At 38.0% G+C, this 26,937-nt stretch overlaps 2 protein-coding genes across 3 annotated transcripts in view; one reads left to right on the plus strand and one right to left on the minus strand.

Moving 5' to 3' along the window:
* LOC129744409 (probable ubiquitin carboxyl-terminal hydrolase FAF) overlaps positions 1-6,778 on the minus strand; it is a 33,613-nt gene extending 26,835 nt beyond the window's left edge. The window contains exon 1 of one of the 2 annotated variants that reach the window (XM_055736915.1): positions 6,319-6,778. The gene's annotated coding sequence lies outside the window, so the exon portion shown is untranslated. The remainder of the gene's footprint in view (positions 1-6,318) is intronic. The other variant, XM_055736916.1, reaches the window with a different exon arrangement.
* Positions 6,779-8,059: 1,281 nt separating this feature from the next.
* On the plus strand, positions 8,060-26,844 carry LOC129745603 (PP2C-like domain-containing protein CG9801). Its single transcript, XM_055738770.1, has 5 exons — positions 8,060-8,202; positions 8,318-8,424; positions 24,757-25,493; positions 25,564-25,782; positions 25,896-26,844. Exons 1-5 carry the CDS (start codon positions 8,182-8,184, stop codon positions 26,804-26,806), a joined length of 1,995 nt encoding a protein of 664 aa, XP_055594745.1. The 5' UTR covers positions 8,060-8,181; the 3' UTR covers positions 26,807-26,844.
* The last annotated feature ends 93 nt before the right edge of the window (positions 26,845-26,937 follow it).

A 26,937-nucleotide genomic window follows, 5' to 3' on the forward strand; every position in this document is an offset into this window, starting at 1 on the left:
CAAAAAGATTGTTATAGTTGAAAAGTGTAAAGCGACGATCTTTTTTAATAACTTGATTAAGTGTTTTCGATGGCATGGTTTGAATTGGTTCTCTATAAATTTTATCGAGCCAACAATTTTTTTTATTAACTCAAAGACATTAAAAATTTAATAAAATAACATCAAAAATAACCAACTAATAGGTAGTGGAAAAAATAAAACCTGAGTAATTTGGTTTCGTATGGCTGTGACGAATTATCAATGTAACATTTCTTACGTAAGATTTTTTGGAACCCCCCCCCCCCCTACCCCCCTTGTAAGAGATCGTAAGCAAATGTGAACCCCCCCCCCCCCTATGTGCTTACGTAATTAGTGAACGGCCCCAGACTACACCACATTTGGGCAAATGCGATGAAATTCGATGAAATTCTGGCGCTTTGAATACGGTTTGCATGGTGTATGTCACTGCTTTTCACCGCGCAAACGGTTTGAATAAAATCGGTCGGGATCGATATATTTTGTACAAACCACCCTCTGTGGCATGGTGTATGGTGCTGCTTGTAAAAAATCCAAGCCATTTACTCAGCCCCAGCCGGGGTGGAGATGGTTTTTTTGTTGCTGTTGCTGTTTGCGCCAGCAATCGTTCATGTTTGCGTGAAATATGTTTGTATCGTGTGTGGGCGAGCATAGAATCAAACAATCTTCGTGGAATCATCGAATTTGCACATGCCATTTGTGTAGTCTATGGCCCGCTTAAGGCAGAGATTCCACGATAATTATTACATCTCCCCCGTCTCCTTGTTTATGTACCGGCAACATGAACATGTAAGCTTCCTTCCATAGTAAAGGGAAGGTAGTTCTATGCTACTATGCTACGGTATAGCTAAATGAGCCAAATTAGCAAAACAGACATGAAACTTAAAAAAAAAAAACAGCTTGTATCCTGTCCGGGCTCGTAGAAAAGGAATTATTGAGCTTCGCTGCTGCTTTAGAGATGACTGTCTCCAGCAATTTACCGCTACACTAGACAACTCACTAATTAAACATTCACTACACCGAGAAAATTGAAAGTTTCCCATAGTATTTGCATCTGAAATATTTGGGCGTAAGTGCAAATTGAACTAATCAAACGACGAAAGAAAACAGACGAATAAAACAAATTTCTCCTCTAAACGTCGAATGTGTTCAGACGTATAAACGATTTATGTTTGAATATGTCGTATGTTCCTATATGATTAAAAAATAGCTCTAAAAATTGCAAAACATTAAATTCATAATGTGGAATATCTGACACAATTAGTTTCCATGGATATTGCGTATTTTTTGAAGGGTTATCGGCGAAGGGACAGAAATAGGATTTGAAAAATACTCTTCAAATTTCAGAAGCGTTTTTCTCGGTTCGGTTTTCTGTTTCATTCGACGTGATGAAAGCTCACGCGAGATATAGAAAAATGAATTTCTGTCTGTCTGTTCCTTATAGACTCAAAAACTACTGAACCGGTTTACGTGAAACTTGGCCGATGGGAGTATTGGAGGCCGGGGAAGGTTTCTATAATGGTTTGGGACCCCTCCCTATCCCTGGAAGGGGGGAGGGGGTCTCTGAATGTGATAAGTTTTCATAACTCGAGAACTGATCATGCAAATGGAACCAAATTTAACATGTGTTGTACTTTCATAAATGAAAAAGCTGTTTTATAAAAGTAAACTTTATTCGACAAAAGGCAAAACTGAAATGAACTTAATTTTCACTTGTTGATTTTCCTTAGTGATAAATTGGTTGCTATGCTAGTAGGGAAAACACTCGCCTACTTATCGGATGGTAATATTTCTCCCTTCTTTATTCTCAGAATACTAGGTATGGCTCCAACCTTGATGGCATTCTGATCGTACGTTGAGATCGTGGTGGTCTGGAACCAGAGAGAATAGGTTCTTTGGTTAACTGTAGAGGATTTCATTCTTCAACGTCTTCCGGGAATTCAGCTTGATTATCTGCTTGAATGGTTGAGTCGAGCTGAGATTCTCGTACAATTTTTCGCACAATTCGAGAATTAATCAAGCAAATGGAAAAGAATTTGGCATGTGAGGGTATATGAGTAGGAAGAATATTTAAAAGATGGTTTGAGACTCCTTCTCCTTCCAGTGTGGTTATAAAAAAGGGGGAGGGGCATCCCATACAAGTTTTTGCAAAATTCGAGAACTAATCAGGCAAATGGAACTAAATTTGACATGGGTGGTTATATGGGTACGGGAAAGCTTTCTATGATTATTTGGGATTCCACCCTCTTCGATTGGGGACAAACAAAGAGAAATGGGGTCTTCCATACAATCATACAAATAAATCTAAATTTCATATAAGAAGGTATAAGACTACGAGTCAAGTTTGAGACCCATTTGTCCTTCCACTGGGTGGATAAGAAGGGGGGAAGGGTCTCCCTTTTATGCATTACTCGAGAACTAATCGAATAAAAAACCAAATGTATCATGGAACCATATTCGAGTACGAGGAAGAAGGAGAGATGTTGTCATACAATATTTCTGGATCACTCGAGAACTTATTATTCAAATAATACAGCAGAGTGTATTTCAGAAGAATTTTTTTCTATGATTGTTTAAGGCTTCTTCCTCCTTTCACTGATTCGATAGGAAGGAGAAATACACTTTTTTTTATAAACTTGGGTGCTAATCTAGCAGATGGAAATAAAATAGAAAAGAAATATTTCTAGGATGATTTGGTTCCCCAAAACTTCCCCAAAAACTCATCAAATAAATTTAACCAAATTTTACAGGGGGGGGGGGGGGTATGAGGGTTCGAGAAATGATTCTATGGTTATTAAAAAAGCTTTCTCACCTTCCAGTGGGGGATAAGAGAGTGGAAAAGGAGTTCCGCACATTTTTCTGTATAACTTAAGATCTTATCCAACAAATGGAACCAAATTTGAAAGAAAAAGATTTGAGTATAAAAAATGTTTCTATTTCTTTAAATGAGAGATTCCATTCTGTACGGAGCAGGGAATGAGGGAGGTTTTATCGTAAAGTTTTTAAACTTTTCAAGCTAAAAAAACATATTTTCATGAGAGGTTTTTTTTTTAAGACCTTTCCTTCTTCGAGAGGGCAAGGGGAAGAAGGAAAGTAAGTATTGCTCGAAAATGTATAAAGTAAATGGAGCCACATGTAAAATCTGATGTGATTTGGTTACAAAAAATGTTGTTATAGCAGTTCGTTAACCCTCACCACATTGCAGGGGAGAAAGGGAAATAAAAACGAGTTCCTTATATCAAATTTAAAACCATTATTGTAGTGTAGCAAAGCACAGCGGGTCAGCTAGTATATTATAAAATTCCTTAAACTCTATATTTTACGCCAGACGCCAGTGGCCAGTACACCTTATGTATAAGTATCAGTTTTTCAGTTTCTTCATAAAATTTTTGAATTTTTTTTTGTACATTTAAAATAAAATTTTGATTTAAAATTCAATATTAGGTTCAAAATTTAAAAAAAATACGTTTGTCGGAACATTAAGAGTTAAAACAAACAATATGAATGCGTTTTTAAAGAGCAACCGGTTTCAATTAAAAAAATGTACTTTTTTCGAAAAGAGTACACACTACACCTTTAAAACTGAAGTGTTTCTCTCAACTCCCTCTAAAAATTATTAAAAAAAAAGACGTACACTATCTTAGCCGATTTAAGCTTTACGGACTGAATAATTGACATGGACAACTTAAGATTAACATACCGAGATGAAAATCAAACCCAAACCCCATCAGTTGACTAGCGATTACCGTCTTAGCACAATAACCACTCGACCACCGAGACGTACATTTATGTACACGGAAAATAATAAAAAGGTAAAATTTACCGAGACAGCAAAGGTGAACGCTCGCAAAAGCCAAAAAGGTAACTTCTACCTTTTCGAGGTGAAACTCACCTCACAGCGAGGTAAAATATACCTGAAACGAAGAATGAAAAAAGGTACAATTCACCGAGAAAAAATGTGAATCCAAAAAAGGTAAATTTTACCTCGTAGTGAGGTGAAGTTCACCTGAATTGAGCTGAATCAAAAAGTATAATCCACCTAGAAAGAAAGGTAAATCCAAATAAGGTAAAACTTACCTCGTACCGAGGTGAAGTTGACCTGGATTGAGCTAAACAAAACGGTACAAATCATCTCGAAAAAAAGTAACTATTTGACGAATCCGTTTATTGAGGTTAAGCTGTTTTGCCGTTCAGGAACAAGTTTTGCTTCGTGCACAATATGTGAAAATCGGAACAAAATGGTAAGTGTTTTCTAAGATTTCATTTAGTTGTGCTGGTTCTCTTCATAATACTTTGCTTTTGTTTCAGATCGGCCCACAGAGCTTCGTGTTGTATTCCCGTCAGCCTTCAGATATTATTCCGGAAAAGCCGGACCTGACAAGCTTGGCGAACAAAGGACTTGCCTCAACAATTTTTAAAGAATACGGTGATATATTTCAAAAATAAATATTAGGTAACAGTCCCTATTTATTTGAAATAAATACCATTTTTTTCATGAATTGTGTTTTTTTTAAATTAATTTTATTGAAGAAACCAATCAAACAAACTATAGCATTTACCTTTTAAATCAGTGAATGGGAAAACGGTATTATTTACTATTTAGCTAGGTGAATGAGAAAATGGTAAAATCTACCTTTTTGCTAGGTGAATGAAAAAAAGGTAAAATTTACCTCGAAAGAGAGGTGGAAAAAATTCACCTCGCAAAAAGGTACATTTTACCTTTTTTTTATTTTCCGTGTACTTTTCATGGTAGTCACTCAAGGAATATTTAAATAAGGTAGTGCCGAGAGCCATATTGGATTTTTTTTGTGACGTCACAAAAACGATTGTATCGAAAATTTATGTGAGAATGGTAGCAATTTCAAAGAAAAACACGTTTCGAACGAAATTGAATTCCAATTTCATTTTGATTTCGTTGTAAGGCCTCTATTTCACAATGTTATGAAGTTTTTTAGTCCTTTGAGGATTGCATTATGTTTTTTTTCATAATTTTTTAATGAATATAATGTCGCCTTGAAGCTAAAACGTGCGAAAATGAAGAAAATATCAGCTTCGAAAAGATTAAGCTGGTAGATATTGTGTGTTCAACTGATTGTAATGATTTTAATCCAACGGGTTTACCATATACAATTCTTATGTAGAACAATTAACATCAATTCATGATTGTTAACTCAGTTTACTAAAATGCCAATAAAAGATTGTGATTTCGTATAAAAAATTGTGTTTTGATCACTTGATTGTAATGAGAAGCTTAAATTGTATTGACTTGAACATTTTCATGGAAGAAATTGAACTAATTTGAAATTTTTGCAAGTTTCAGTGGTGAAAACCCACCATTTTTTCAAACTTCGATGGTCTATTTCATAGAAAAAATATTCGAAAATGCAACTTTTTTTGTTTCTATCTTGAAGAGCAAGAATCATTTTATAATAACATGTTTTCAAAGTGGAAAATTTCCAGCAGATTCTTCGAATTATCATCGAAAAAGAAAAGTTTCCTAGTAAATTAACAGATTTTTCGTGATTGTGACGTCGCAGTATGTACCAATACTAGAGCAGGGCTGCCTTGGCACTACCTTGTTTAAATATTCCTTGGTAGTCACTGAAAATTGAAGACTCTTAAATCAACCGACTAGGTCAAAGATCTGTATATGGGTTTAATTGTCGGAGTTACTAAAAATTTCTTATATTAAGTCTTAATACTTGGAAACGAAGATTTCATTAGAAAAAAAAAATCGAGAGCTTAAATTGAATTTACGAATCAATAATCTTGGCATTCCGGGTTACGAAGAACCTAATCGATTTGTTTACAATAAATACTCCGGATGCCATCTGGAAATCAATCTTCAATTGACATTTTCTATTCAAAAATCTATCTAGAAATAAAAATGGAAACTTGTTACAGCATTATTGGAAATAAGGGTGAACGGATGAGATCATTTAACTATCACAGCTAACATTTTTTGCACAAACAGATGAAAACTGCCGCAATTTTTAATCAGCCATCCAAACTGATAAGTATCATTAAAATCTGTAATATAAAGATATTTTTTTTATATTACTCATATTACCTTTGCTCAATTATTTGATATACTTAATCAAATTATTCGGGTGGGGTTGATAGATTAACTGAATAATCTATGAAATTTACTTCCACGGAATTTATATACTTTTCTTCGAATGAACTCCTTAAATGTGTGAAATCGGGCGAGAATTTTTTTTCTATGCGTCATGTTGTCATTTTTATCCAGCAGCCATCAAATAATTTTTGCCAAGGATCAGGGAGAGGAAAAAAAAAACTTACCGATTGGTTGAAAGTGTCGATGGTAATCACTGTGCACAATAATCGATATCCAATTTCGACTGCTCTATAAGTTCTGAGATTAGAATTTTCACACTTCACCTTTCAATTGGAACGATTTTGCGTAAGTGCTTATTTTTGTGAATTTTCTATTCAATTGCACAGCCGGTCTTACAGACAAAATGGCGACTCCTGGATTTTTACTTCACGACTTAATTCTTCCACTTTATAATCGGGGACTTAAGAACGTGAAAAATTGAACCATCACAAACCTGGCGAACGATGCCACACCTTTCGGGAGCGTATATCCTTAAACTTTAGCACTATAGGATAATCAGAGAGAATCGATTATTCAATTTGCGAAAACATTAAGTCTTGTAATCAAAAGAAACTTTTGGTCAATGTTCAGTGTCCAAAACGCCACAAAGTCACAAATTTTTTAATGTTTTCGACTTACAAAGGGAATGATAAAAAAAATCAGCAGTGTTACCAGTAAAATTAAAATTTGCTCACAAAAAAATAAAAAATGTCATTCCAAATGTCAAATCATACACGGTTTTTTCGATTTATGCAAATTCCGCTACACGATAAACAAGACCTTTTCGATCGTAGTTAAATATAACTCAACTATGGAATCAAGGTTATTATATAGAAGCTGTTTAAACATAAACACCTTGGATGGAATTTTTGAGGTCGATCAATATTTTAGAATTCTTAACGATATATATTTTAAAATGTTCCTCCACATTGATAATTCATCGAAACAAAGAGGCGAATTAATTCAAAATTTAAAGTCTATAAAAATAAACAAAACTAACAAACAAAAACAATTTGTCGACTTGTCATGCAATATTGATCATGCATTATCATTGAAATCATTCTGGTCTTGTTCATTATTATTTATTTATTTATGTTTTTGTTCAGTTTTGCACTATATTTAATATATTATAGCACAGGCATGTCAAACTAAGAGTTCGCGGGCTGCATGCGGCCCGCGGCCTTGGTCAATGCGGCCCGCGTAGCCCCGTCTTAAATTATCACAAAATTCCCTACTACACAGAAGTACGCTGGCTTTCCTGCCACAAAATATTAAAAAGATTTTTTTTTGCTACGAAAAGAAATAATATTATTTTTAGAAATGAAAGATTTTTAATGCGGCCCGCACACTCAAACGAGTTTGACATGCTTGATTATATAGCATATTAAATAAATTTTATCAAATTTTGAATCTTGGTTGTTTAAAGGTATGAAATGAGTGATTCAAGTTTTATGTGCAACTTTTTTTTTCTTCAATTAAAATTTCATTAGGGCGAAACTGCCAAATGTAAACAAATCGAGTTAACCCCAAAGGACTGAAGCAACGGCAAATCACATACAAACGGACCGTACTGACTCTTTGGAACCAGAACGTCAGTAGTTCCCCTTTGATTTCAACCCTTGGTTAACCCAAGGATTTAATTAGATTTCAATTAATTTCAAATACGCGTTTTCCTCGTTTTGAGCAAACTGCTAGTTTCGCCCTTATGAAATGTTATGCGAGAATCCATGTTTGAGTGTTTCTCATTGAAAAGTTTCAAATCGAATTGGATTTATTTAGTTAATATAATATACAATAAGAATTTAATTATTTTCATATGTGTAAATAAATGAAAACATAGCCAGTGATTTACCCTTCTTTTTTTATTATTTCAAAGCTTTGGCGAATCTTTTAAACGGTATCAGTCTATTAGAATAGACTTGTACTCTTTTAGATTTAAGCCATTCTATCATTAATGTACATACAGACAGAAAGTGCAGTGCGAATCCAGCAGTACATTTTGTTAAAACGGAATTAAGTCTAAAAAAACTTTAAATCTATTCGCTAGGATGCCTTCGTTACGCCAGAAAGTAAGGATACGATTCATCCACATACTATATTTTCGTTAACTACCATTTCTAATTGAATGTAAAAAAAAATCACAATCCGATTGGTACCAATATCGACTTTTATTTTCAATCTTAGGTGACGACCTATTTTCGACAATTCAGCTTCATTGCCGATCGCGAAGAAAGAGCGAATACATCAAATAAACTATCAGATGGGTCTTTCATCACACGATATTTGGATGGGTAAGTTTACGGCATAGGTATTTTATACTTCAACATGAGCTTCGAATAAAATCAATAAAAAGCTGATAGCGTAGAAAAATTTAAAATACCAAACAACCCAGGATACTGTGTAATGATTTAATGAAGTGTCTTTCTCTAAAAAAATGTTTCGACCGTATTTTGGACCAAAACATAAATCAATGAACCAAGTTGCAGTAAAAGTTTTTTATGCGTAGGTAGGAACTTAGAAGCGTTTAATGTTTGTTGTCTGCTTAACCCTTCATTTCATGATTTTTTATTTTTCCTTTAAAATCATTTTAAGCAGTTGGAAATGATGAGTACATCAAGAAAAAAAATTAAAATAAAATCCGATTTTTCACTTTTTCCATACATTAATTGTTGCAAAATTGTTACTTTATGAAACGAAGGGTTAAGATACTTTACAGTAAAATTGCGACTCAGCCTCTAAATGAAGTATAACCACGGGTAATTCAAGCAATATTCAATATACAAAGACGCTGCTACTCAGACACAATAATCGTAGCAGCCCTGAAAGCTAGAAAAAAGGTAATCTAATCGAAGAGATGCTGGGTACAGTGATGCCACATTTAAATCGGTATTTTTGAACCCAAAAAAATCTTTTTTCGGTATGGAAATCCGAAAAATCGGTATAAAAATCGGTATTTTAATATGATTGAAAATTATTCGGTAGTGATTGTGAAGTCTGTTATTTAATACTTTTTCTAATAAATGCCTTAGGGGGAAGTCGTCTAAGTCGTCAACATAGATTTTTCGAAAACACAATATCCTAATAATGTTTTAACACCATGAAAATAAAGTAAATAGTAACCTGATATGGTGTTAGAAATATGGTAATCCAATCTGAAAAAGTAAACCAATGATAGGAATTAAAGCTTTTGCCTAGTAGTACGGAGAGGATTGCCTAAACTTTGCATTTGAATTGTGGTCAGTTTTTTCGACTTGTAAAATTTGAACTACACATGAACGACATCGTTGATTGGTTATCTTTCAACTACAGTAGATATAAGATAACAAAACGGAAGTTCAAACGAAATATTATGAAAATTGAAAAATTTGCGATTTCTCTATTTCTCTATAGCACCCTCAAATGGTTAGCAGAAAAGAAGGATTCAATAACGAAACTATTTTGGTCTTCTGAGAAACTTTAAATTTTGCTGTCCGGTCATAGACAATTTTTCTTTAGTTTTGTCAAACAAATGTTTCATTCTGGTTTGTCAAAAAACTGTTATGACCGGCTTCATAGAACGTTCAATATTGAAAAACACACATTCACAAGAACTGTGCAAGTGATTTCAGTCATATTACTACGTTTTTGTGCCATTGGTGACAACTTTAGTGAAGTAATTCGTAGTGTCCGGTCATAGACAACACTTTTGGAAATGAGTGAAAACTAACATTAAATGATTTCTCTTACCACATGAATATGTTGTAATTTTTTTTTCTAATAAAGTTAATTAATCATAGAAATAATACTCTTCAAATCAGTAGAAGAACCAATATTTACAAAAATCTATTTTTGAAGTTATTGCATAAAAACCTTAAGTGTCCGGTAGTAGACAACTTCCCCCTATAGTATTTTGTGTGCTCGTTTTTTTTTGTTTTGATGCATTTTTATTTGTTTTTAAGAGTTCTTAGAAGGTTTTTACTGTTCTTTCTTCTCTGTTATAATTTTTATAAACTTTCAATTTTCATGATTACTGCATTGATGCCAAAAAGGTGTATAAGTGCAAGTGCATAAAAGCGAATTTCGAGAAAAAAAGCTTTTATGCAGTTGTGTTTGGCAATTTTCCATTCGTTTAAGAACAATTTGTATTTTTCTTTCGAACATAAAGGTATGAACATAAATTTCTAAAAATCTGAAGAAATCATCAAACATACTTTGATACATGTTAAATCGTTCTGTATTATTAACTCATGGATCATTTGCACTTATATTCTTTTGGCTCTGTGGGCCCTAATAAAAAAAATCGCATATTGAACAGTTTTTGTGGAATTCTTTATCACAAAAAATCCTGAAGCTTCCTTGTTATATTCGCAATCATAAAATTTCTTCATGTTATCGATTAACACATGATTCCTTATAGGTGTAATCCTTATAGAGTGTTCTATACAATTTGTTTATGTTTTCAAAATTCTGAAAACTCATACATCTTCAACCTCATTAGATTAATTTCCGCTGGCTATCTTGGCGCAATTATAAATATCATAGAATCTCTTATAGAAAACGACAGTTTTCCAACATTCTCAATGGAAAAATTACCTCCAAATTCCAAAGGATAGTTAAAACTTTCGACTATCAAAAACAAAATGCTTCTTTCCTTTAAAATTTGAGAGTTTCGATTGAAATATTGAAAAAACGTGCACTTATCATAAAGCTTCAAGTGTTTCTTACTTAGCTAACGCCAAATAGTATCATTTGGTCGTCTTCAATTTAACAGAAACCCAATATTTTCGATAGTCTGGCTATACTGAAATAAATTTTACATTTTGTATCAAAATCTCAAAAATCGGTATGAAATCGGTATGTTTTGCCAAAAATCGGTATTCGGTATATACCGATTCTTGGATAAAAATTTGCCCAAAAATCGGTATGAATACCGAAAAATCGGTAGGTGTGGCATCTATGGCTGGGTAGTTCCAGTACAGCAGAGACAAAGAAAAACAGTTTTTTTTCTGCCATCGGATTAGGGAACATCCATAAATGACGTAGCTTTTTTTAACGATTTTTTATATCCCCCCTCCCCCGTCGTAGCATTTCGTCACAAAGTCATAGACCCCCCCTAGATAATAACGTAGCTTTAATAAACCCCCCCCCCCCCCCAATTTTTAAAATCTGTTTTTAAATTTTACTTTTATTATCAGCATTTTGCAAGAATAATACAAAAAAGGGAAAGAAGTTAAAAAGGGAAGTTTAAAAAAGCATATCAGTAAGTCAAAAAAAAAATCAAGCTACCTTTCAACAAACAGGATAGCTAGTAAGTATTCAATCAGTTGCGTCGGTCCAAATTATCTCCATTCGGGATTCCAATGAAATCGTTGGGCAGCTTTCCTCCATCGTCTGTTTGGCTGGAATAATTGTCAACTGCCTCCACTCACTCTCTACGTCCTCAACGATGACCAGCACTTCGTGTCCTCTTTTGCCTACAATTCGCTTTGGACGAATCTTTCTATCCGAAGCTGGGGCCTTGTGAATTTTGCTATGCTCCTTTTGGGGAACATTTGAAGCAAAATATAAATTGCATTTCTTGCATGTATGCTCCTTGATACGCTTGAAAACAGTCGGGCAGTAGGAGCCAAAAGCTATATGTTCAGATTAGATTGAATTAGGCATAGTTTTGCTCAATTTTGATATTTTTTTTAGATATTTAATTAAAGCTACGTAGCTTTACTTGAACCCCTACCACCCCTCTCGTCACACATCGTCACACAAAGTCAAACTCCCCCCCTCCCCCTCAAATGCTACGTCATTTATGGATGTTCCCTTAATGGAAAATTTCAGTACTTAGAAATAGCATAAATAACGGCGATTTAGAGATTCTATGCGTCAATATAAAAGGCGTTGGTTGTGGAAACGCCTGAATGTATGCAATCAAGCGATCAACGTTATTGAGCATAATTTTCTCTGGTCTGAAATCTAGCAGGAATGTAGGCTATATGCGTCTACTAAGAAGAATACCGTTTTTCACAAAATATTTCATTTTTATTCTTTAATCACTGATGGGTTAATTTTTAATAAATGGGTTTAAAACCTCATCATGTTGGGTAAATGGCACTACCACTTATTTTACCAATTCTACTATCTGCTCTATAAATACCACTTAAAGGTCGTGCGTACACCTCAGATGAAAAATCTTATTTTGTCAATAACTCAAAAAAGCGACACATATTGACTTTGTAGCCTGGTGGAATCGATGGGATAGTTAAAAGCTAAATTTTAAACCGGTCTCAGTATTTAAAACTTCCAAGAATTGTTTTTATTTCGACTACCCCAATATGGTAAAGTTTCCGTGGTGAAAATCAGGAGGAATCGAAATAACATTTTTAAGAGCTTTTGAACACTGAGACCAGTTCAAAATTTATCTTTTAACTATTCCCCAACAATTCCACCATGTTACAAAACCAGTTGTACCTCTGTCCGCGGTTATCACATCAGCGGTATAAATAGTGCTTGGCGGTTTACCATTTGGCAAATCGACCCAAAACGCGGCATGACTATTGGCGGTTAACCATTTGGCAAATGGCCTTGTTTATAAATGTAATTTTCTGCGGTATGAGCCCTTTCGCGGTTTGTCTTTTAGGCAGTATGAAACACTTCGCGGTTCCCACAAACATGCTGACGAAATGTTGCGCAGCGTAAGGACCATACAACGCGGCCGTTTATTTTGTTATCTAGGTTTCTGATACGGCCCCGTTTTTTAGGTATACTCAAAGATCTAGAAAGACCCCGTGTTTCTAGGTTTACCCAAAGCTAGTAATAATCCCCTAGCTCGGTCCGCAACGCGAAGCGTAAGGACCATAAATACATCATCACAGCGTGAGGAGGCGCCCTCTTAGTTCTGATCTATGTTTCTGAAATGACCCCGTTTTTTCTAGATTTACTGAAAGATCTAGGAAGAACCTGTGTTCCTAGGTTTAAGGAGAGGTGTTTTAACATTTGTTTACTATTTCTTTCAGGGAAGTAGGGGTTTTCCAAAGTCTTACGCTAGAATCAATTATGCGAACCAATTCGCGTATTTTTGTTTAGTTTAGTTTAAATTATTAGAGAAGCTTGCTTGGTAGATTCGCCTCTGTACATTCTTGTTAGCTGTTGTTTTGAAAGTGTTGTAAATTTATTTATTAATTTTTCACATCAAATGCGAAATTTTATTTTTAATATTCCCCATCGCATTCTCAAAAACAGTCTACTAATCGCTCTATCCAAGTTCTTGTTAATGCCACTCTTTCCGGCTCAAATTCCGTACCCACTGGTGTTCCCCAAGGTTCTGTAATATCCCCTACCCTCTTCCTAATTGCAATAAACTCCATATTCAAAATTATCCCTGAAAACATAAAAATCTTAGTTTACGCCGACGATATTCTTTTAATATCCATCTCCCCTTTTGCCCGTCTTACTCGCCAGAGATTACAAACAGCCGTAAATAAGGTAGCTAGTTGGGCCCCAACCATTGGTTTCCAGTTCTCCCCGGATAAATCAAAACTCTTACATCTTGGCCCTCACAGGAAAAAGGTCAATTAATTACCCCCCTTAACAATGAATGGTCAAACCATCCCGCGAGTGCGCTGCACTCGACTGTTGGGTGTTTGGATTGATGATAAGTTGAACTTCCTTACGCATCTCAATCAAATCAGGAAAAATACAAACAACAAAATCAACATACTTCGTCTTCTAAGTAAAACCCCTAGCCACGCCAATCGCGATTCCCTTTACCGATTCCTACACGGCTGGCTACTCCCTTCAACCCTATACGGTTTGGGCCTTGTTAGTAGATGTGGTCCTTCTCTATATCAAAAGCTTGAACCTCTGTACAACAGATGTATTCGTATCATTGGCTCAGCATTTGTTACCAGTCCTATCGTTTCTATCATGGCCGAAAGTGGACAACATCCATTCAAATATCTTATCGCAAAATCTCTAACCTCTAAATCGCTACGATGGCTCGTCATTGGTGGCAGCGATGAAGCTCCATTAATTCCTCGCACAAACTCCTTACTCTTCGAAATGTCTAACACCTCCCTTCCGAACACTTGTCCTAGGAGAAAGACTCCGTTTCGATATTGGACTGAAAAAGTCCCCCGCATTGACTTGTCCCTTTCCCTCAATATTAAAGCTGGACAGCACCCACTTACTGTTCTACCATTTTACTACAGTCTTGTCCAGAACAAATACTCATCAACACCACATATCTTCACCGATGGCTCGAAAACCGCGGACGGACGGGTCGGGTGTGGTATTATCGATCCTCACGACCAACGCAGCATCGCTCTGCCGACACAATGCTCTGTTTTCAGCGCCGAGGCCTATGCTTTACTCAACGCCTTACTAAACATTACTAATCTTTCCCCTCCCACAACTATTTTCACAGATTCCGCCAGCGTACTGAAAGCAGTTCAATCCGGTAACATCAAACATCCGTGGATATCCTCGATTGCCGACGAAGCCCTGAACAAGAAAGCTACCCTCGTCTGGATACCTGGTCATGCAGGCATACCAGGCAACGAGGCTGCCGACCGACTCGCCTCGATTGCTACAAATCTCGATCCCCTACCTACTCCTATCCCGCAACAAGACGCATATCGCTATATTAGTAATAGACTGTCCCTCGCCTGGGAAGAAAACTGGGCAATAAACCGAACAGCCAAGCTAAGGGAAGTCAAAAACACCACTCAAAAATGGGCCGACAGACCCAACCCCAAAGAAAGGACCGCACTCACCCGGCTCCGTATCGGGCATACCCGAATTACCCAATCTTACCTTCTCGATAGAGAGGACCCCCCTATTTGCGACGCGTGCAACTGTCCAGTTACAGTTAAACACATTTTGGTTAACTGCCAAATTTATGAAAATCAAAGATCTCTTTGCGAGTTGGCAGACAACTTGCGCGAAATTTTATCTAATTGCCCTGACGAAGAGAAAAAGTTAATTACCTTTCTCAAAAATACCAAACTTCTATCCCAAATCTAGTCGTTGTCCGATCCGGACCTGCGTACCGTCACCCGAATTTGTTTCTCAACAAAACCGCACATGCGTTCAGACAAAATGTTTCCTTAAATCCGGTCATTTATGCCACCAGGACTTTTTGTTTCCCTATAGAGACGGACCTGATTACCGTTAGAACAACCAGTTTCCTGATACATCTGGTCTTTATTACCGTTAAAACAATTAAATCCGGTCTTTTATGCCACCAGGACTTTTTGTTTCCCTATAGAGACGGACCTGATTACCGTTAGAACAATCAGTTTCCTGACACATCTGGTCTTTATTACCGTTGAAACAATTTGTCCCACCATCCGGACCTGCGTGCCGTCCCTGGAAACAATTTCGAAATAAAACAAGAAACGACAGGACTAGGGAAGAATGCCACCTAGTGGTAAATTCCTGGCAAAAAAAAAAAAAAAAATCAAAAACAGTCGCCTAAAACTTCGGTTGGCGCCACGCAGCAACTTTTGTGCAGCACTTGGGCAGTGGAAAGGAGAGACTTGTTACTTCTACGGTGGTAGAACTCGGAAGACTTTATTTCATTTCACCTAATTGTCTTTTATACAGTTACCATCTCTATGGTTACTTTACTAATTTGGTATCGGTTTTTTAATATGGCAAATGCGCTAACTGTAAACAAATCCAGATTATCATATAGGAAACGTCTCAAACTCTCTATTTTACATCCGAAAATATGATCTTCTTTTTACTTTTTTCGATTTTACTTTTTTAATTTAATTTTTTAAATAAGGCGAATAGCATTTTATATGATTATCCAATTAGGGTTGGCCCTTTCACCTTATGATACCAGGGGCCAAACGTCATTTTTGTTTTTGGCGAATCAACCAAATGAGCAATCAAAAGGGCCAAAAATCCAATTTATTCTTTTTTTACGTTAAAATCTCGGAAAACCTATATTCAACTATCGCGGAATGAAATTACGCTTATTTCAAAGAAGTTTAGGTACTAAGTTAGGATAATGATAAGATACAGCGAAATAGGCAATAGATTATATTCTTGAATCTTCGAATGCATTTTTCTCAAAAAAGAGGTCATGGCGTATTGGCCCTTTTCAAAAATCGATACCGAATTGTTTATCGATTATCTGTATGTTGTCATTTGTCCCATCGATTGCTACGATGAGACAAATCTCAACACTCCTCCTAAACATACACCCTCTTCAACGCACGCACCGGACCTCATTTGTAGCATTCATTGCATGACGCTCTCGTCCCTGTTGCAGCTCGACGACCTACTTCTGGCTTCCGGCTCGACGATCTACCAGTGGCTCCAGCCCGTCGATCTTCCATGATTCCTGGCTCGACGACCTCCTACTGGCCTCCAGGTACGACGACCTTCCAATTGGCTCCTGGTCTAACGACCTTTCATGATCCCTGATCCGACTACCGCCATCTGAGGCCTGTGCTTCCCATTGGTTTCAGCCTGACGACCTCCACTAGTCTTTTCGGTTTGACGGCCTTCCATGGCACCGGCTTTCCGTGGCACCTCGCTCGTAAGTCCACCTGGTTCGGCAACCACCACTTGGTTCCTGACTTGACGTTGTTCCATGATACCGGCCCGTCATCCTTTCATGGCTTTCAGTACGACGACCTACCAGTGAATCTGGCCCAACGACTGCTTCGTCGTCTCAGCCCAGCGACCTTCCATGGCACCGGTCTGACAACCTTGTTTGGTTCCGGCTCGACGCTCTTATTTTGGCCCGACGCCTCACCAACGGCACGGCAACCTTCCAAGGATTTGACCAAACGACCTTTCCTTTCAGGGTACCTGTCCGACGACCTCCTGTGTTTCCTGGCTTGTCGACCTCCACCTGGCTTCCCGATTCGATGATTTTCCAGTTGGCATCTCGTCCAACAACCTTCCATGGTCTCCGGCTCTTCGACCTTCCAGTGGCCCCGGCTCAACGACTTTCATATGGCTCTGCACCGACGGTCTTCCAGTGGCTCGGCTTCGACTCGTTGTCCTTCTATCGGCACTGGCGCTTCTTGCCACTGTTGATTCCGCTTCTCCTCCTTTCCACTAGTGCTGGGCCCATAACCTATTGTGCAGCACTTGGACAGTGGGAAGCCACTTCTACGATGTGGTAGCACTAGGAATACTTTATTGGTTACTTTACTAATTGTTTGTCAATTATGTGTATGCTGTCATTTGTCCCATCGATCGCTACAAACTCACCGTGTTTTATGGAATTACAGTCGGTCGGATTTGCAACATATTCTCTTTTGAGATTGTGGTACACTTCCTGACTTATAATTTCGTTTTATTTTATTTACATAGTAGGGTAGGGGCCCCTAAGACAACGGCTTAAGGAAGCTTTTTTCATTAGTTCAATATAACTGCCTTCCATGTTGTTTAAAAACTGTCATTCATTCATTGAACTATAATTTCAATATTGTGTTATGAAACTATGCAGGAAATAGATAAATCCATTACGTACTTTTGAGCCAATTAATGATTTAGTTTCCACATTCAAGTTCCCTCATTGTCTTACCAGGTCCTTACTTCCGTCGTACAAGGAGACCGAAGTTGTCTCAATTTATTCCACCCTCTTTAGGAATAAATTAAAAAAATTGCGGTTGCGGTTCATGCAATTGGCATTAGCTTACTTCAAATGGATCAACCGCGCAGGATAATAGCAAATTTTCTCTCAAGTAACCAGTCGCAATAAGCCATGAAACTAGGATAGCTTTATTGTAAAAAGGTCTTCCATTGCTTGGCTAATGCATCTGCAGGCAGCAAAATATGATACCTTCTATTGAATTCTACCGAAATTGTCTCAAACTATTTCTCCCTCATGAGGGATAGATTTGAAATTTTGCGGTTGCGGTTCATGCAAACGCTATTATTTACTTCGCACGGATCAACCGCGCAGGATAACTGCAAAGTTCGAATTAGATCTAAGTCACAATAAAATGGTCTTGCCAAGAAATCTCAAGGTAGCGTTATTCTAGTTAGGTACCATTGCTTGGCTAACGCAATTGCAGGCAGCACAATATTAGACCTCACAAATTGAATCGACCCTGCAAATGTATTTTGTACCAACACACTCTCCAACGGACAGGGCTGCCATGATCCAAGATTTTTCTGTAAAATACGATTTTATAACATTCATACATAAATTTTCCACAAATTACAATGCACAAATTTACACAGAAACTGCACATATTGAAAGAACATCAACATTTTTAATAGTTCTATATGTTTTTTCTGTGTAATGAGACTGAATAGTAAGACATTTGAGGAGAGGGAGAATCACACTTGCGTTTTGTCAACATGTGTATTCTTATCCATGTGGGAACCTGGCGAAGGATATCGAAACAAAGCAACGCCACGTTGATGCGTGTAATGCTCATTAGACTGGTTCAGCTCATCTATTCGTGTTTTTTTACGAGCGATAAAAGTTTTTGCCAAAAGGTTTTTTTTCGGAAATTGTCGCTTCGTTATTCTAAAATTTTGTTGTTGTCAAAGTTGCAAATAAGTTTGCATTTAAGTCAGTTAAATGCAAGTTTTTGGGTTCAAATTTTTGGGAAATGACGTAAAGTAATTCCACTAAAATTAAACTTTTCGACTTTTTCCATTCAAACTGTAATATGTCAAAAACGACAAAACATCTTTTGTTGCAAATTCACTGAGAATTTATAAAAATGAAGCAAACATGAGTCAATTTTCAAAACTTATAAGGTAGGAATCAGAATATAAGCAGGTTCGATTTTGTTGGATTTTGAACGACTTTATGTACAAAAAATCATATTTATCGATTTTTTATCTCAACTTGTATTGAAATCCAAACCAGAGACTCATGAATTCTAATTTCAAAATTTTAATGATACATTTATCCAAATTTTCTGGTTATTTTGACTTTCAACGGAAATTAATTGCATTGTTTTTCCATGCATCGTTAAAATTAAATAGAAATCGAGGTTTTCTGTGCAGGAATTGAGATGTTTTCCTCGAGTAGTTATTGATTCCAATTCAAAGAATCTCTGAAAACTGGAGAAGTTTTAGTTTTAGTTTTCAAGGATTTCTCAGTGACCGTTCTGTAGAGCAAAGCGTTTGGTCGTATGTGAGATATTGCAGTTTGAATGAAGTTCAAACAGTCTTATTTTCATAGAATTGATGTGTCTTATGTATCGAATACTTAAGAAAATGTTTAATGTCATCAGAGAATAGAATGAAAAAAAAATCAAATCTCTAAATATAAAATTTTAAAGAAACAATGTCATTGGAGTTGAACGTTAAATACATATGTGTAAAGTATGAGATATTCTTGCGTGCACCCCAACGTCTATTAAATTATGCACTGTACTGGTAGTAAATAATTTGTAAAACACCAACCACTTAGCTAAAAAGCCATCAATTCTTTGTTTATTTAAAACCATGCATTATAAGCAATGCTGAATACATTCAAGTAATTTTTTAATATAAATAGACTTTTTGCACTTATCTCTAAGCGCACAAGTTCCTAGCTTGAATTAGTTCAAAATAAACAAAATTACTTGGAAATCAGTTATGGTCATTCTTTATGAGTCCGACTGTGGTCAGCAAAAAATATTAAAAATGAACCAGTCTAATTCCAATTATTGCAAAACGGTTTCCTATGCTTGTCGCAAAATTACGACGAATTATGCGGTCCGAGCGATTCGATTTCAATCCAAAATTAACAAATTTATAGGAATCAGATTAGTCTGAGATCATTTTTCTAATTTTATTTAAACATTTTTCTGTTGGATTTTATGATTTTGATCGTTACAGGCATTGACAGGAAGCGTTAAAGCAAAGAAACACGTTGGAGGGATCACTAAGTTCGTCTTTCAATATGGCGGAGTGCGCAAATAATTCATTTCACTTCGCGATTTCAAAATCAAATATCTCAAAAAATAGTTTTAAAAGTGACAAATTTGTGATAGAAAATAAATTCCCAGGTGTAAGTTTATCATGTGGAGTAGCTAATTAAGGTGGAAATTGATTATTCGGCTCTAAAACATGCATTCATGAATTAAGACGAATCAGAGGGATACGACGGAGGATGGTGCACCTACCCTATTCCGTCTCACGACATAACTTGGCAAACATAATTCCTAAAATTCACTCGGTCCATGGCAACCGTTCCCCAATTTTTCGGGCACCCCACGTTCGCCAGATCACGCTCCACTTGGTCTAACCACCTCGCTAGTCGCGCCCCCGCTGTTATTACTGGACAAGCGGGTTCGGTCGGTTTCGGAACCGCAGGCCAGCATGTACTTCGTCTTGGACGTATTAATCATCAACCCAATCCTTCCTGCTTCGCGTTTCAGTTTGCGGTAGATTTCCTCCACCGCCGCAGATGATCTGCCGACTATATCAATGTCATCGGCAAAGCAGATAAGTTGACTGGATCTGTTGAAAATCGTGTCCCGCATTTCGCCCACCGCTCGTCGAATAACACCTTCTAGCGCCACGTTGAACATCATGCATAAGCTTGCCAGATTGCCCGGTTTTATCCGGGTTTGCCCGGATATTTGATGCAAAATTTCGAGAAAGTCCGGTCCGGCCCGGTTGCCCGGATATCGTGAAAAAAGTCCGGATATTGCCCGGATTTTTTCACAATTTTCACAAAGTAACCAAAAAAATCAAAGTTTTTGAGTAAGTTTCAGAAAAATCGATTAACGGTATGTAAATTTTCAACGGTTGTTTCAAATAATTTCGCTGATTTACTTTTATAAACCATTAAATATTTAAGTGTTCCAATAAGTTTTTGGAAGTCTGCAATAACATTAATAAAATATTATTTTTTTTTTTTGCATTTTTTCATTGCTTTTATATATAACAACTCCTAAATTTTGCCCGGTTTTTTTATTTGAAAAATTGAAATCCATGCCCGGATTTTGCCAGGTTTTTTTGAAAAAATGCCCGGAATTGCTAGGCCCGGATGAGAGTAGAAAAAATTCTGGCAACCTTAATCATGCAGGATAGACCATTACCAAAGATATTATATTCTATCAAGATACCCGGCTGAATAGATTTTCGAACAAGTAGTCTGGGACACCGACACGTTTCTTTACGGTGCTGCCCTCAACGAAAAAGTATTCAAGCTTTAAACTTGCATTCAAGTTTTAAACGAGCAAGTGTTGCATGCGACCAACAAAACAACGTAAACATTAAAAATAAAACGTCACTTTACCCAAACTAAATTTTTGTGAAAGGAAACTCAGCCTCAGTTTTGTGTTCATTTGCCCGGTTCGTAACACTTTGATGGATTCCGGGGCACGCCGGAATTGCCGGGAATGGATTTGCTGATTGCTTAGCCAATGAAGCCTGAAACTGCTGAAACTCTTGAACCCCTGAGCTAATCATTGCCTGAAAAGCATTGAACATTAAGATTCCATTTTGCTATATCCATCCAGAGCTGTTCAACACAAGGCTCGATGACAATAGTAAAAGAAAAAAAAGAACATTCAGATTCAAAGAAAATCAAATATGTTACTACTAAGGTGCGTTTAAAGATTAACATAATTCGGTTTCAAACCCGAACAGGGATCAATTTCTTATGAGTTGTGTCACTACATAGAACGACATTTATTGCAGCTACTCAAAAATCCTAAGAATTAAAATTCGTTAACGAATTCACTCCGATACTAGATGCTACTAAACCTACCCCAGATTGGGCAATTTATTTATACAGGTTTCTTTGGAAAATCGATCCGGTTGCAAATTAAAATGTTCAAATAAATCAACGCCGAACAGAGATTTTTCGATTAGCTGATTTTATGAATAAGAACGAATATTTTATTGAAAACTTTTGATACATATGAACATAACTTATATTATTGAGGGGTATCAATTCCTTTACCTATGAAGATCTGATAAATCATCTTTTATAATTACAATACCAAACTAGGCGTTGTTCTGCTATTTCCATCGATGTTTCCTCCGTAAACGTCACCTGCATGTGAATCAATCACCACTTTATTGACTTCTTCTATCTGCTCAAAAATCCTTATAATATTGGCCAATTGCGTTTGTTTATAACAATTTGATCCAGCTTCCGATGACGAATAGGGGCCGGATCTGGATCGACGGTTCGATTTTACTTGCAATGGAAACTGAGAGCCTGATTTTGAATGATGTGAGAGAGAACCCCTGTGTGGGGGGAAAAATAAGAATTGATAAGTTTACCCAGAATCGTTACCGGAAAATAAAAATCTTACCGAAAATGCTGATCTTGTTCTAGCCTGTAGTAGTGCTTGAGGCTATTCTTGGCGTTCCAGCTTAGAACCGTTTCACTGATGTACCGATACAGGATTTCAATTTTTCAGCTTCCCCAGAGATTTCTCCCGCTGATCACCGGTATTTCGTACCTAACTACAAAAATACGGAGCTGTAAAAGCTGTCGCCATTCCCGACTTTAAACGAAATCAACTTCAGCAGCAAATCTCCGATGTAAACAAAAATATCGACGCATGCTGATTCGATTTTTGATAAAAGATTGCATGATAGATTTGAAGTTGAATCTTATTTCATCAATGCTATTTTGGCGCTAGTGTTTTGCCCCTAAAATTTCTGGGAAGCCGATAGGACCTGCCATTACCTTGTCGAAGCCCCCTGCGCGATTCGAATGAACTCGACAATTCACCCGAAATCCGCACACAGCACTGCGTTCCATCCATTGTCGCCTTGATCAGTCTGATCAGCTTCTCGGAAAAGCCGTTCTCGTCCATGATTTTCCATAGTTCGTTACGGTTGATCGTGTCATATGCGTTGAAGTCGATGAATAGATGGTGCGTAGGGACTTGGTGTTCACGGCATTTTTAGGAGGATTTGCCGTAATGTGAATATCTGGTCCGTCGTAGACCGTCCCTCCATGAAGCCGGCCTGATGACTTCCCACGAATCTGTTTGCTTGTGGCGTTAGGCGGCGGAGTAGGACTCGGGACAACACTTTGTAGGCGCCATTGAGGACAGTGATCGCTCAGTAGTTCTCACAGTCCAATTTGTCGCGCTTCTTATAGATGGAGCATATTACTTTTTCCTTCCACTCCTCCGGTAGCTGTACTATGTCCCAGATCCGGACTATCAACCGGTGTAGGCAATCGGCCAACATGTCCGGGCCCATTTTGATGAGTTCAGCTGCGATGCCATCCTTCCCGGCCGACTTGTTTCTATTCAGCTGGCGAATGGCTTCCTTAACTTCACTCATCGTTGGGAGTGGCTCCTCTACGTCGTCGGCGATGTACCTTCCCCACCGTCTTGATCTCCTGCATGTGCGCCGTTCAGGTGTTCATCGAAGTGCTGCTTCCACCTTGTGATCACCTCACGATTGTCCAACAGGATGCCCCCGTCCTTATCGCGGCACATTTCGGCTTGCGGCACGAAGCCTTTGCGGGATGCGTTGAGTTTCTGATAGAACTTTCGTGTTTCTTGGGAACGATGCAGCTGCTTCAGCTCCTCGAGCTCTTCCTCCTCCAGGCGGCGCTTTTTCTCCTGGAAAATTCGGACTCGCTGCCTCTTCCGCTGTTGGTGATTTTCCACATTTCGACGGGTGCCTCTTTGCACTACTGCCGCCCGCGCGGCCTTCTCTTCGTCCATCACCCTCCTACACTCCTCGTCGAACCAGTCGTTCCGTCGAGTTCGCTCCACATAACTGATGACGTTCTCCGCAGCACTATTGATGGCTGCTTGATGGTATCCCAACAGTCCTCGAGAGGGGCTTCGTCAAGCTAGCCCTCTGCCGGCAGCTGCTTCGACCGATTGCGCGTAGTCTGCCGCGACCTCAGGTTGCTTCAGTCGTGCGATATTTAACCGAGGCGGGCGCCGGTTTCGTGTGTTGTTCACTACCGAGAGTTTTTGGGCGCATCTTCACCATCACTAGATAGTGGTCTGACTTGATGTTGGCGCCTCTGACGTCGACGATGACCGAGAAGTGCGGGCTGTCTATCAAAACGTGGTCGATCTGTGATTGCGTTTGGTACGGAGATCTTCAGGTGTACTTGTGTGGGAGGCGGTGCTGGAAAAAGGTCAATACTCTCTGGGAGCTTTACAAACAAAGACTCCATCGCCACTAGAAAGGGGGTGGGGGTCAAAACAGATCCTTGTGGGACTCCCCAGACTCCTGCCGTCTATGAATGTTTTTGCTTTGGGGTCGGTTAGGAAACTTTGAATGGAGTGTCTCATTCTACCAAAAATACCCCATTTTTTCAATACAGACAATAATTGGTGTCGGTGCATCCTATCGAAGGCTTTGGAAAGATGGAGAGAAGCTTTTATGGTACAACTGTATTCGATGTTAACTCTTGGGCTCGAACTCACGGACATCGGCTTAGAGGTAACTGCCTTGTCAACTGAGTTATATCAAGAGCCATATTGTTTTAACTCAAATTCATATCGTGGTACCAACTGAAATAAAAATTAGAAAACAGACGGTAAGGCAATGGACAGCCTCAAAGGAACCGCATCTATCAGTCTGACTTCAACTATCTTTGTTGCGCTAGAGACAACAAATTGATTATTCATCATAACATGTATTTCATGACCATTCTTTTTCCTTACATAGTTACTCATCGTCCATCAAACATGGTTTTGATAGCCAAAAAAAATTTTTTTTTCTTTACTCTCTAGAACTTGGAAACCTCCCGACTCCATACCTAAAGTGTTATGTGGAAAAGAGCCACAGGATTTGCCGGATCAAGCAGTTGGCAAATATAAAACAGGCAATGACTCTATCACAGCTGCTTATACGGGCCCGGACGAAGGTTTGACGGGAGTCCGACGAAAGAAAATACACTTGAGCGCTGGTCCAGAAATCGATTTTATCGATACAACACTCGAAACGGAATCTCAAAACGATGTAGGTGTTACCAAAAATCTACCAAGTTCTTTCAAAACTACGAACGTAAGAACTGATTCTAATGCAAACAAACGAATACTTGCCCCAAGAGACACTTTGACAAAAAGTCAGCTAAGTCATTCACTCACCATTTACAAAAACATTCCAGTAGATTGTACAGTCTCATCTAATAAACAGTTACCAATCGATAGGCTGAATGAAAATACTGTTATAAAGGGCTCGTCTGAAGCAACAGCAACCGATCCCATTGCTGGTGTTCATAATTGGAAAACCTCGAACGACGATGTGTACGGTATTTCGGTTTCCCTTTACGAAAAGAATGGTATTACTGGCGAGAATATCGGAAATCCGGTTGCGGACTGTTTCGGTATACTGACAAGAGATAACTCGTGCATAATGGCATTGGCCGATGGCGTGAACTGGGGTGAAGGAGCCCGTCTAGCTGCCAGGTGTGCTATACAAGGATCTATAGATTATTTAAATTCAGCGATTTTCGGTATTCATCAAGGTATTGTTTAATAAAGAAAGGTGGAGAAAATAACAGAAATTAATTCTTTACCATTTCATGGTGATTTCAGCATCCAGTACGAGAGATATTTTTGTGAGCCTTGTTCGAAGTTTCTGGGAAGCACATGCGTATATTATGGAATCTGGTGGAGCTCTGACGACGTTAACAGTCTTAGTTGTGTTACCGTTGCCGGACGATCATGACAAAAGTGTTGTTTGCTGCTGTAATGTGGGTGATTCGCTGGGTTACGTTTACTCCAAAGAACATGGTGTGAGGGAAATAACAGAAGGTAAATGCTTTTATACCAAAGAAAAAAGTTCAAGTTTTGTTGTATAATTTCATGTTTCTTATTTATGAAACTGAGCATTAGATTTCCATCTTAATTCAAGTAACTTCTTTAAGGTTCACACGATGTCAATTCAATGCGTGATATGAGAGATGCATTAGGAGCATTAGGGCCCGTAAACGGAGATAAACCAGAAATGACAAATCTTACCCTTTCTTTCACGATTGTTGAGAAAGGAGACATAGTGTTTCTTACATCAGACGGTATAAGCGATAACTTTGACCCCGTAGTTGGCAAATTTGCAGAACCTATTTCATCTAAACCACAACCAGCTGTCCCACCATCGAAGCCTCCACAAACTGCTCAAAACCGTTTGGCTCCTAAGCGGCAAAACAAAAGTGCATCTAGTATTGTAGCAGCGAGAAGGCAAGAAGAATCGGGGGCAACTTCAGCAGTAGCGGGTAGTAGTGCTGCGGCGAAGCCACCAGCTTCCAGTAGTAGTTCTTCGCAGAGAGCTCGTCCAATTTCCGTTGTAACTAGTTCAGTAGTTGAAGCTCCTACGCGACCTCGTTACATGCGGTCAAAAACATTTATTGAACCCAGATCTAGAGCAATCAATCAAGATCCCATTCGTAGAGGTCCTTCACTGCCTCTTGTGACCGGAGCGCAGCGACATCAACTAACATTGCTTCGGATGACTGACTTGCTAATGTACGGTATCAATGGAACCTTACGACCTTGCACTAATGCCAAGCAGCTTTGTCAACTGTTGATTGATTTCGCGACGTGTATCACTTCGGCAAAACGAAAAATTTTGGAGCAACGAGAGCTGTATTACAAGGTGGTCACCGACAGAGAAGGACATAGGAAGGAGGTGGAATACAGCAAACCGCAGCAGAAGATGGCACGCAAACGAATGGTTGAAGGGAGCACGTTTTCGTCATTGCCTGGAAAGTTGGACCACGCCTCTATTGTAGCGTTTACAGTTATTGGTGTTGACCGAACTTATAATGAAACCAATCTTTAATAAAATATTTCATGAAATGATACATAATTACTCTGAAACAGTATATTCTTTTTTATTATTCTCACATTTTTCACAACACTTATCATTCTTTTGATTGGAACAGGCATCTTTTTGTGCATTGAATGCAGTTT

This window comes from Uranotaenia lowii, chromosome 2 (genome assembly GCF_029784155.1).
Source record: "Uranotaenia lowii strain MFRU-FL chromosome 2, ASM2978415v1, whole genome shotgun sequence".
Classification (NCBI taxonomy): Eukaryota; Metazoa; Arthropoda; class Insecta; order Diptera; family Culicidae; genus Uranotaenia; species Uranotaenia lowii.

Bases quoted from the DNA above. Each gene is read 5' to 3' on its own strand.
- LOC129745603 (XM_055738770.1), top strand. From the start codon at position 8,182: ATGCCTTCGTTACGCCAGAAA. The intron at 8,425-24,756 runs GTAAGTTTACGG...TTTACTCTCTAG, and splicing joins ATCACACGATATTTGGATGG to AACTTGGAAACCTCCCGACT. The intron at 25,494-25,563 runs GTATTGTTTAAT...TGGTGATTTCAG, and splicing joins GATTTTCGGTATTCATCAAG to CATCCAGTACGAGAGATATT.